The sequence below is a fragment of the Quercus robur genome, chromosome 12 (assembly GCF_932294415.1).
Source record: "Quercus robur chromosome 12, dhQueRobu3.1, whole genome shotgun sequence".
Taxonomy (NCBI): domain Eukaryota; kingdom Viridiplantae; phylum Streptophyta; class Magnoliopsida; order Fagales; family Fagaceae; genus Quercus; species Quercus robur.
This window is the reverse complement of record NC_065545.1, coordinates 33,393,565-33,406,919: the sequence shown is the minus strand read 5'-3', so window position 1 is coordinate 33,406,919 and position 13,355 is coordinate 33,393,565. Positions and strand designations below refer to the sequence as shown.

The 13,355-nt window shown below is 33.1% G+C and overlaps 1 protein-coding gene across 1 annotated transcript; it reads right to left on the bottom strand.

The window, feature by feature from the left end:
• Nucleotides 1–8,925: 8,925 nt before the first annotated feature.
• On the bottom strand, nt 8,926–10,030 carry LOC126708401 (uncharacterized). Its single transcript, XM_050408194.1, has 3 exons — nt 9,941–10,030; nt 9,412–9,637; nt 8,926–9,323 (listed from the first exon to the last, which is right to left on the bottom strand). The coding sequence occupies exons 1-3, from the start codon at nt 10,028–10,030 to the stop codon at nt 8,926–8,928; spliced, it is 714 nt and encodes a 237-aa protein (XP_050264151.1).
• Nucleotides 10,031–13,355: the final 3,325 nt, after the last annotated feature.

The window sequence follows — 13,355 nt, the reverse complement described above, 5'->3', positions numbered from 1 at the left end:
TCATTTAAGGAAACTGCTTAGGGCCTCAAATGGAAGAAGGCCCTTTATTAACCCATAAAATATATTATATCTATCTATCTTTTAGTGTAGTTATGTGGGGTCCAAGGACCAAGAAGTCCTAGCTGAGGATTAATTTGCTCAATCCAGGCCAAGAAGGGTAAGCAAATTTCAAGGACTTTGCCTGCCCAAGGAGAGTAAGAGAAGTAGGACAGTTGATATCCCTTAAAGGCCCAAGGAAAAGACAAGAGATAGCAATGGGGGCAAGAATGGTGGGAAGAAGTTTCCTGAAGGATATACCTCTCACCTCCGCATTCAATGCCCTGCACCAACCTTATCAGCTGCATTAATGTGGAAATGACTCCTAAACAGTAACTTCACAGCTAACAACTCCTTTTACCACCTTTAAAAGGGTCTTGATGGGACAAGTATCCTAAAAAATACCCTGAGACATATAGGTGGAGGGCTGAGATGCATGGTAAAGGGATATAAAAGGAAGGGAACCCCTCAAAAAAAGGGGATGGACAATTTCTAAGTAACAAGAGAACAACAAGAAGAATTTAGGATTACCCTGTAAAGAACCAGAACTAAATTTATCCATAAGAAGTTAATCCTCAGATTTGCCCAAGGAGAATATTATCCCTAATTGATGTTCAATTTGCACTTATCTACTACTTAAGATTTTTCAGTCCTAAATTTGGGCTTAACCTTGTATTGCACTTGAGTTAATTACCCACTCTCTTAAAAATTCTATTGTTTGGGCTTGATTCGAGAGACAAGATACCACTGATCTAAGTGGGCTTGGACCTTTATTTTTTGAGTCCCTACAGTATTAACCAAAAAAATTAAGATATCTCGTCTAGCAAAAAATAATAATAACAAGACCCCCCCCCCTCTATTGGGCAATAGAAATATAGATTATATTATCTATATGTCTCACAATGCCAAAATTTTCTTAAGTCCCAAAAAATTTAGTAAGTAAAAGTTATTTTTAAGAAATTGTCCTTTCTTTGAATGTTGTGCACTATGTTAATGTGTTTTGCTCTATTTAGACAATCAAAAGTGAAAATTTTATGTGGGTTCCAGTTACCTCAACTGGTAAAATCTCTGGTGGTTGAATAAGAGATCTGAGGTTCAATTCCCGTGCTCTAAAAAAAAAGTGAAAAAATATATATAAAACACACTCTCGCTCTCTTTTTGATGAAATCCTATTTAATATTGACTATGTCATAAGAAAGATTAACGCTTTGTTTGTTTCGATGTAAAATATTTTCAGGAAAATATTTTCCAATTTTACAGTGTTTGTTTTGCAGTAAAATATTTTCAGTCAATCAAATCAACTTAAGGAAAATTTATGTAAAATATTTTACACTTAAAATTTTGGTAAAACATTTTACATTTGCTTACTCTCTCGTACCCCGACACTTATCACTCCATTTACTCCCCTAGTCACTTTACGCTCAAACACTCCCAAATCAGATTTCTCTCCAAAAAAAAACCAGCCACCTCCGTTCTCCTCTCCCATCAATCCCAGGCTCCAGGTCTGTAGCACCACCGGCCAGCTCCAGCTTCCGCCAGCACTACCCATCGCCAACGATAACTCTCCCTTTCACTCTCAAGTTTTGTCTTCCCACAAACCAGAGCCACCAAGCCACCAAGGAGCTCATCACTCTCAGGTTCGTCGGGGCTCTTACCATTCTCTCTTACCCATCTCGAATAGACAAAGAAAGTCACAAAGAGGCTTCTTGAGAGGTGTGATGCTGGTGGTGGTCAAGGTAGCCTTTTGGCATGATTTGGTAGTGACGGTCAAAGGAGGTGTTGCGGTGGAGATTTGGGTCTTTGTGGGTTGGTTCTGAATTGGGTTTTTTTTTTTTTTTTTTTTTTTTTCCTGAAATAGAAATTCGATGACGGTGTTTGGGTTTGTTTCGTCGGTCTTGGGTGTTTGGGTTGTTGATGACGGTGGCTGATTGGATGGGATAACAGTGGGTAGGTGGATGATGGTGGCCGATTAGATGAGATTATGGTGGGTAGGTGGATGACGGTGACTGTGGTGGCTGGATTTGGGGTGGGTGGTGGCTGCTAGCTTTGCAATGGTTGGTGGATGACGGTAACTGTGTTGGTTGGGTTAGTGGTGGTTGGCTTTGCAATGGTTAGTGGTGGTGGCTATGAATGTGGTGGTTGGGTTTGTGCTTTACAATGGTTAGTGGTCCGTTGGTTTATGTTTGCATTTTCAAATGTTTAGGATACATCAAACACTTCCAAACACTTGAAAATGAAAATATTTTACAGTAAAATATTTACATGTAAAATATTTTACTTCGAAACAAACGAAGGGTAAGTGGATTAATCATTAATCATTAATCATGTTATAAATTGAAAAGTGTTAACGGAACTTGAATACCAAAACTTGACTAATAATTTTGCCTCTTAAAAAACAAGAAAAATAGTTAAAAGAAAAACAAATGATAAAGTTTAAAAATACATATTATTTAAATAAGAGAAATGATATGTCTACAACAATTTTACAACATTTTTATAACAAATTCTAAGTGGCAGGTTGTTACTGGTTGTTATTGTTAGGTTAAAAAAGTAATTTCAGTGCTAAATTCAAATTTGAACCAATAATAACTAACCACCCATGATTTGTTGTAAAAATGTTGTGAACGTAAAACCTCTCTTTAAATAATGTTAAATAAATTGAAGGCATTGATTATAGATACAATATGAGAAAAGAAGATTATATCGTTACATTTTCTAGTGACTTTCTAAAAAGAACATAGAAGGAAAAAATTACACAAAAAATACAAAAACTTGCGTGCCTAAGTTAATGGGTGAAAAAGTGTTAGATACCCACTTTGTCCAACATAAATTGGACTCCGAGGGTACATTGGTCAAATAGTTCACCTATTCGTCGCACAATCGTATAATGAAAGAATAACAAACATCAAAATGAAAATAAAAGAAATCCATTCACGTAATGTTTGCATAATTAAAAGTAATTACCAAATAATCAAGGACACGAAATGTTTAGCCATGTTAATAAAATATAAACAAGAAATCAAAGCACACAATGCAGTCTAATCTAAGATGGGTCATAATGAAATTATATATGAATCCATAAGCATGTCAATATGTAATCCCTAGATGTGAATCCTAGGTGATGCATGGGCATAATTCCAATTAGATTTCAAATTGGAATTCAATTAGAGTCTAATTTTGTATCACGTGTCTCATCCAATCTAAGTTTTTAAATTTTTGTGCTAAGTTAATTAATTCAATGTAAAAATTGAAATTCAATTAGAGTTAATTTTGCGCTATGTGTCTTATCTAATGTAAGTTTTTTTTTTAAAAAAAAATTTGTGCCAAATGAGTTAATTCAATGTAGAAAACAGGAAGTTCAATATAAATAAACTGTAAAAAAGCTAATCATATATATATAAATATATTTATATATAATCAATGCTTAGAGAAATTTGATTAGATTCAAATTTGAATTTTGCTTTTGTTAGCTTTCCATACAGATTAAATTGTTTAGATTTTTTTTTTTTTTTGAACTAATGAGCATATTTTTTTATACTGTTTCTATTTAGATATTTTATATGCCAGGATCTTGAACGTAACAAATTGTAATTGAGCTGAACGATTCCATGTACCTATCCCCATTCAATTTAGGAGATACTATTGGACCAATTTATTCTTTTATTTTGTATTGTATTTAGTAGAATATCACAGATAATGATTGTAAATTAATATTGTATATGTAGTATCCAATAGTGAATTTAACAGTGTAATGGGAAACTTGATGTAGCCAATATCATGAAAATGGTAAGAAAAAACTATTTTAGTACTTCCAAATGTCTTGATCGAACTAATATCCTATATGTTTTATAACATAAGCTAACATCAATGGCACCACTACAATTTATCATGGTTTTCAAATTCGGACCATTCATAGAACCGTAAAAGAGAGAGGTTCAAAATTTTTAAGGTCAGACCGTGATGATGTCATAATTAATTTAATAAATACAAAATAATATAACATATTTGTAAAAATGAGTAATTTTGATTATAATAAAATAAAAAAAAAGATATAGAGAAATTAAATAATTTTCAAGTACATTTTCACAACTTATATATAAAAAAATACAACACAAAAATAAAAGTACAATTACACTTAATCCTTCAAATATAAAAATATTTCTTTTTTTAGAGTAAAAAATAGTGCTTAAACAATAAAATAATTTTGATGTTTCACATACAATAATATTAATGTGGGGACCGACCCAGAATAATAGGTTGGCTGGGCCCTGGGCCTGTCCGAGGACCATTCTGTCCGAGGAGACGTCGCGGCCCAGAATCCTTGCTTAGGCCCACTGGAGCAAAGAGAACACGTCCGAGGAGTAATTCCTCCTCGGACGTCCCAAAATCCAGGTCAAAGGTGCACCCCAACTACTGTAGTCCTCCCTCCAAGCACGTAAAAAGAAAGGAGTCCCAAAATATCCCAGCAAAGGCTGTCACCACCACATTAAATGCACCACAGCTACTCTCCTGGCCGCATTAATGAAAAGAAGACCCCTGAACAGTGCTACCTTGGTCACTGCAACTCACAAAGAACTGATAAGAGTGTCTGATGGGACAGATGCTTAAGTAGGGGTTTGGATGATCAACAAGGGTAAGGCCCAGATGATAAAAGAGGGCCTATATAATATGTAAGAGTCCCCCAAGAGAAGGGGACGGAGGAAAAAAGGAGAGAAGGAACAGAGGAGCAAAATTTCACTGTACGAATGCATGACCATGAATAAAATTCTCCCCTTCACATCCACTTTCTTCATTCTTGTTTCTATATCTCCTGAGCCCATGCAACGAACCGTTTAAGCCAACTGAAACCAAGTTCTTCAGCCCATACTCTACAAAAATTCATCGTGCGGGACTTTTTGGGCCAAGGCTTGACCATCCAGGATCGGGTCAACTAAAATCGTGTCCCTACAATTAAGTATATTAGTCACAATAAAATATTTATGATTTTAATTATATATCAAAATATATATTTTATAATCAGACTATTGGATTCTTTTTTAATATATCTAAGTTTTTGAAAGTTAAGTTAAAAACAATATGCTTTCATTTTGTTGTGCTCCCGTGTTCCATTCCTACCATTTGCTACTTAATGAGGCAACTTAATGACCTTGAATTGAACCGTGTTTGAACCCTGTTTGGTTCTCTAAAAACTGTACGGTTCACCCATGGTTTGAGCGGTTCATGGACTTTAGTATAATGTTGCGCATAAGCACGGGTTACATACTAGTTTTTTTTAATGATTGAGACCCTAAGTATAATGAATCTAAATAGAGGGACTAACTTAAACATATTAATCCACACATCTAACAATGAAAGCATGAGTTAAATATTCAAATCGTGAAATTTCCCAACAATGAAATAATTTAAGCATTAAGTGAACGATCACATAACTAATTATTACATGAGCAAAAGGAAATATATCACACTAGTTGCTGAAATTTCTCCTCCTTTATAAGTGCCATAAGCCTCATAACCCCTGGCATGGGTCCATGGCTTAAGCCAATTTTGCATGCAAAGGACCTGTTGTCCTAATATCTTGGCTTGGAGGCTCCAACCCTTTAGGTTAGGAATATCACTATTCCATAATGCATGTGTTATAATATTTATATCACTGTCCATTTGGGAACAGCTTATTTAGCTGAAACAAAATTTTTTTTTGCTAAAAGTACTATAGATAAAGTTAAAAGGTAGCTGAAATAGTACAGTGAGACTCATGAATAGTACAAAAAAGTGCAATGAGACCCATGAATAATAGCAAAATTAAGCTAAATAGTAAAAAAAACTGGTTTTTTAAGCCAATGCCAAATGCACACTTAACTAGGAAGCTTTTAAAGATTTATTAAAGCATTATAACATAGTATTTAATTGCATAATTGAGAGAGAGAGAGAGAGAGAGAGAGAGAGAGAGAGAGAGAGAGAGAGAGAGAGAGAGAGAGAGAGACGACCTTGCTCGACAAAAACTCAGGTTGGTAATTGATCATCGCTCTACTATTTCTTTTTTCAAAACTACTACTATTCTGATAAACCGCCACTCCTTTCTCCTTTAGAGCCTTAGCTCCTTCAACTTTGCGGCAGCCATTTCTAATAGAGCTTTCGCGTTTTGTCTTTAAGACTACTACCTCTGATGGAACTCCACACTCTCTTCCTATCCCTTGGTCGTAATAGAACTTTTTTCAGAGTTTCAACAAAATTTGAGAGCACCACTAAGGCCTAAAAGGCCCTAACTATAGGGGGATGAAGATCTTTCTCAAAATGCGTGTGAATGAAGTTAGGGAAGGTGTGGGTATATTATAGAGGTTGTGGGGGGGGGTGGGGGGGGGGGGGAACTCAAATTCATGTAGCCTTAGGCTGATTTAACCAAGCATCATGCTGATCATCATAGTCCAAGGTAGAGTGAGTTCTCTTATTTCCTTGTTAGTAGTAGAATTTCACCAATTCGGTCACCTTATTTTAAGGAAATATTAGTAAGGCTGTACAAAAAATACTCCGACCACAAAATATGGTCATCAAATCACTTGCTATAGTGAAGGTGCAAAAACCGCACTTGTAGGTGCAAGTGTGATGCGGTTTGCAGTTTTATTGTTTTTAGGAAACCGCAACACACCACACCTATTAAAATATAAGTTTTATAATATATATTAAATATATGTTAACATATTTAATATATATGAAAACCGACCAAACCGCACCACACCACATGGTGACCGATTTATTAAGGTGAGGTGCAATGAGGGTTCTGGAAAATCCGCACCATGTAGTGCGATGCTAAATATAACCTAAAACAGCACCATGTACACCCCTACATATTTGGGCACCTTGTCGATTTATGCTTTAATTAATCTTGTTGTCATTGAAAAGATAATGAAGTATAATGTTACAAAATTTATGCAATTTAGCTAAACAATTAGAAAGTTACACCCTCTAGAAGTTAGGTGACGTGGTTGATGAGGCACTTTCTTAAACCTTGAAGACTTTCTATTTTGCAACATCGGTTTGTGGTTTGGTGCAATTTTGGGTTCAAATATTGCACCACAATTAGCCTTTGCACCAAAAATTCATATTTTTTCATGGATCTTTCCATTTTTGTGTCCTTAGTTGACCAATTTCTCAATATCGATTTGGCTCAAATGAAGAACCATTGGAAAACTTGCAGTGCCTATGTTCTAATCATACAAAGCTTGCACTTCTCTTTTTTTAGGAGTTCATAAGGGAATGGAATGAAATGATTATCAAAGGAATAGAATGGAATGGAATGAATTTAGTAGGGAAAGGAATGGAATGGAATGAAATTAAAAAATCTTGTTTGGATGAATTAAAATAAAGGAATGAAAAGGAATAGAAATGAATGGAATGTAAGTAATATTGTTTAGAAGTGACATTGGAAGGAATGAAATGGAATTATTTTATAATAACATATTAACATTACTATTATACCTCTCATTTTAAAGAACATAAAAATGATTCTAGTTTAAACTCCATGTGAATTTGCTTGTTATTTGCTTCCAAAACAATAATGGTAAACTACAAATAGGTGTTGTGGGGTAATAGTAAAATTCCCATACTTTGGATTTGCAAAAAGCACTAGATAATAACATTTGAAGCTTAAATATTCTATAGTCTATAGGGAGTAAAAAAATTATTGTAGCTAAAAATTAAGCTATGTATATTTTTATGTTGTAAAGCAATTCACGCATCACATATTTATTGTCAAAAAAATAAACATTGTCTAAAAATGCAAACAACTATCTTTTAAACGTCCATGCATGGTATAAAAAAACTTATGTAATGAGTCTTGCCAAAACAAAACGAAATAAAAAAATAAAGAAATCTAGAGTTGGCCAAGAAATCCCACACTTTTTAATTTTTAGGCCTAGACATTAGTCAATAGGACACATTTGTGCTCATGTTCTGAGCAACCAAAGAACATCTCTTTATATATTGGATTTTCCATAAAAAAATATGTAGGCCTCAGTCTTTGAAATTGGATCCCAAGTCCAATACGCCCAAAGCTATGTGAACTTCTGCTCCATATGACTTTGAAAAGCAATTTGTCATAACCTCAGTCACCCTATCAATTGCTGATACATTATCAAATGACTGAGAAATTACATTCCCAAGTTCATCATCTTTTGCTACTATTCTTTTCTTGCTTTGAGAAGAAATTGCATCTTGTGATGATGCTCAAGAACATACAACATTAATTTTTGATGACCTTTGATCATCTTCGACTTCAAAGTTCTCCAAAGAAGCTTCATTTTGGGATACCATAATATCAATCTCATCAATAGTGATCAATGCAGCATACCTAGCACATTTCTCCTTTGCAGTTTCAGCATGATCACCTTTTGCTCTATCTTTAGCCCAAAGTTGTGTCATCTTAGAGTAGTTAGGCATAGGTGTTGTCATCCACTTCTTAGCCGCAGGTATAGACTATTACAAATCAAGAAAAATGGTAATACAACAAATATATATATATATATATATATAATTATGTAATACAAAATTAAATTAAAAAAATAATAATAATTTATCGCTATGAATGGCTCCCAAACTTCTGGTTCAACTGTTGATATATTTAAAGAAGCATTCCATCCAAAACCATTCAATCCATCTTTAAATATGTCATGGCATTTATGAAAATTCTTTTTCAGTGTCTTTTGTCGGACATAACATTAATGATAAAAAAATAGAGAGCAATATCAAATTGAAAAGAAAAATTTACATAACATTTAGGTCTAAGTGATTGAAACATAATAGTCTTAAACAACATTACAACAATAAACCCAAAAGTTATCACATTTGGACATAGTTTTGTCACATGGCTAATGCTATAGAATCTCTTATAATATCTCATTGCCTTGCATCCTCATCGTCTTCTCTTGGAGTGGGGGCCATACGTCCATGATGAGAATGTAAAACCTTTTCATCAACTTCAGCAATAAGACTTTCATCAAGATCGACACCCATTAAATAATTATGAAATATGCAACATGATAAAATGATTTCATTTTGTGTGTCAACACAATAAGAAGGCTTTGTAGTACTTGCTATGCTTGGAAATCTCTTTTTCAGTACACCAAATATTCTTTCAATAGCATTGTGCAGTGACGCATGTCGCAAATTAAACAATTTTTTCGCATTTTCAAGGGGACAAGTAGAGTATTCTTTTAAATGATGACGCACCCTCTTATAAGATGTAATCAAACGACTTCTATTCATGTATCCCGTATCAACAAGATAATATTTACCTAATAAACAATAACAATCGTTAATTATATACTACAATTTTTTTAATTATAAATAATACACCCTAATGCGTATTTGAATTAAATTTACCTTGTGGGATTTTCAAGTTATCATTTCTAGTTAAAGCACTCTTTATTATTCTTGAATCTGAAGCAGTTCTTTCCCAATCTGGTAATACGTATGTGAATTTTAAATCAAACGAGCATGCTGTCAACACATTTTGTGTTAGGTAACCCTTCCTACCCCAATATCTTGGTGCATCTTCGTTAGACACTTTGACATGAACATGTGTTCCATCAGGTGCCTCAAAACAATCCTAAGATTAACATTATGTCTCAAAGACATTTATCTTAAAATATATTTATACTAGACTACTATCAAATATAAAATATAAACATGATATATTTTCCTTAAAATATGGGTTGAACCTACTACTCTGTAGTATTTCAAGTGGCACTTAGATTCCATCAGGTTGTTGAAGGAACTAATCGTCTAACATAATTATTAACCTTAACACGTTATGAAAATGACAACTAATGGTTTCATCGGAACGACAAACAAAGAAGGAAATTGTACAATTCTTCACATTATGTGATAGAATGTGAAGAAACTTAGCAACTTGCTCTTCAACCGTGACACGTTGTGTGTCTTGAAGATCACCATTTCTTCGCAAAATGTCACACAAACCTTGAAGAGCTTGTGGACCCATGCGTATTACATCATAACTTTTTTCACTAGTCCTAAGTCGAGACATTATTTCATCACAAATGTTTTGTCTTTCTATGGTTGATTGTGTATGAATGTGGGAAATAAGTCTTTTTAGTCGTTGCCTTCAATGGATAATATAGCACAAATAATGGCATGTAGCATGAACCAAGGCTAGTTTCCACATAAAGTCCAAAAAAATTATGGTCTCCAGTACCTCATCATTCAAATTCATCTAAGTAAAAAAATAGTTACGTTTTAAGTCCAACTTAAAAAAATTATGGGCACACGTTCTATCCATAATAATAAAGAGAATGGAAATTGTATAAAATGGTGTAAATAATTCCTCTCACTGGAGTATTCCACAGGACCTTTGTATTTATAAAAGATGCTTTGAGATGATATAGTCTAACTAATTAGGAATGTGTTACAACTAGTCTAAAAATAAAAATGCTAAACTATAAACATTAATTTTGTTTGGGATTCAATAACAGAAACAACTTGTTGCACAGTAGACCAATAACTCAAAGACATTTTATAAAGGTATTTGGACTTAATTTTAAATTCAAAAACTAAGGCTTTATTGTCTAATGATTCTAAGGTCTACTTGATTAAAACTAATGGACTTAATTTAACATTCAAAACTAATGGTTTGAGGCAAGCAGGTAGTCATAGTTTTGAAGAAATTGGTGGATAATTACAGAACACATACACTAGTGTTCACACAAAAGACAATGATAGGAATTAAACTTCATACAAGTGAAAATTTAATAGTTGGGTTCGGATAGTTGGGTACGGCTGGACTTAACTGAGGCAAGCAGGTAATCATACAGTTTTGAAGAAACCAATGAATAATTGCAGAATATGTATAGTACACTAGCATTTACTCAAAAGACAATAATAGGATTTAAATTTCATACAAGTGAAAATCTCATAGCATACACTAGCATTCACAGAATACATATATTAGCAAAAGCTTTTTAATAGTAAATAAATCAATGAAATCAAAACAATTGAAAAACTCATAGTTGGGTATAGTTGGTTGAGATTAATAGCAGGGTGAGAAAGAAAGAGCAGCAAAGAGAGAGCAAACATATTTGTATGGTTGGTTGAAAATAAAAAGGGTTAAGATTCAAGGGATAATTTAGGAGTTTCAATAAAATTTTCATTAAACCTAAATCCATTTCCTCCTATTCCTCCCAATTTGGGAGGAATGGAAATTTGAGGTTTTGAGGAAAAAAAGAGAGAATGAGTGTTCCCTCATAATCATTCAATTCCCTTCCACCTAAACTCGTAAACAAGGGAATGAATTTTTTATTTCCTCCGTTAAAACTCCAAAACAAGGGGGGGGGGGGGGGGGGAAGAATATTTAAATTTTTTTTTTTCATTCTATTCTATTCCACTCCATTCCCTCCTCACAGACAAAGGCTAGTTTGACCATAATGAAACTCAAAATTCGATCTTCATTCAATGAACAGTTACAAGCACGAGTACATAACACCCTCATTCAATGTCGTTTGATCCTAGTTTGACCATAATGAAACTCAAAATCCGATCCTTCCTACACTTAACCAAATTTGCCAAGTGTTTGAGACGTTTTCCATTAAGTTTGCGACATCTTACTTGTTTCAAGTCCAATTTCAATTTGTGAGTAGTCAATTCTAAGGTATTTTGTAATATTTATGGTGACAAATTTGCTCCGATGTGACCGTCAAACTTTCAGTCAAAGCTTGGTCAAAACCTCGATCAAAGTCGATCAAATTAGGTTAATTCAAGGTTTTGGTTACAAACAGATAGAATTTACTATTTTGATGTCTTTTCCATAAAAGGGAGCATTTGACCTTTGGTAAACATTTGGGCAAACTTGGTCAAAGTATTTGATCTTTAGGGGTTGGTCATAATTTCAGGTTAGCATTTACTCTTCATTCTTATCACTATAAATAGGTATTGTATTGTATTGTATTGTATATATATATATTTTTTTTTTAATTTGGGAAGGCCAAAACATAGTACAATACACTAATACATGTTCACAACATAAGCGTCTATTTGGTAAGAGAAGTGCTACATCTACAATATTTTTACAATATTTTCACAACAAATCATAGGTGGTTAGTTGTTATTGGTTCAAATTTGAATTTAACACTAAGATTACTTTTTTAACCCAACATTAACAACCAGTAACAACCTGCCACTTAGGATTTGTTGTAAAAATATTGTAGACATATCATTTCTCATTTGGTAAACTATCAAAGTTTAGGTAAAAGTTTAGACTTGTTCATTTTATTATCTATCAAGCTCGGGTTTGTTAATGAGCCACTGATTAACTTATTCCTCTCCCAAAAATAGTAAAACCAGTGGCCGAGCCACGTTGGGACCAAAGGGGCCTTCCCCCCCCCACCCCCCCAACATATTTGGAAAAAAAATTAGTATATATATAGTGGAGTTATTTTAATAAAAAAAAAAGTTATATTCACAATATTTTTATAACAAATCTTAAGTGGCAAGTTATTATTAACTGTTACGCGTGAACAAAATAGTTATTTAAGTTGTGGATTAAAATTAGAACCAATAACAACTTATCACTTAAAATTTGTTGTGAAATTATTATATAATTATTGTGGACGTAGGACTTCTCAAGCAATTATCATCCTCCACTAGATAACCACGTGTGTGGTTAAAATCCTTACTACAAAAGCAAGTGTGTAGCCGTGTAGGCTAATCCCACTTTACCATGTACTTTTTATTTTATTTTCATTTCATTTGATTTGACTTTTCTCATATATTTATTTGTTCTTAAAATATTAAAATAATCAATATATCATAACATTATAATTGTATATGATTAAAATATATTATTTTTATCATTTAATTTATATATAAAATAATATAACATGTATTTGGTTGTAGTTATTAGATTTTCTTATATATTGAAATTTGAATGATTGTTTGTCTTTTATTTAGCAATTTTTAAATTTTAGTCATTATATTTAATGGGTGATAATTTAATTTGAAAAATCTAGGTTCATGGACAAGTTTAGGAGACGATAATTCAAAAATAATACATCTTTGGGTTCTGATTATTAAACTGTATGTATGTTACTATTAGTATGGATATAATTAAGGGCAAGATTTAAGTACAGTACTTAAGTGCTGTTCTTTATATTTCCCTTTTAAAATTCAGCCATGTAGCTACTTAATTAAAAAATACATTTCCATCCTATGAGAAAAAAATCCACATGACAGAATTTTAAGAGAGGAACTTAAGGAATAACACCTAAGATACTGTGCCTAAGTTTTGTCCTATAATTAATATATACAGAGAAAAA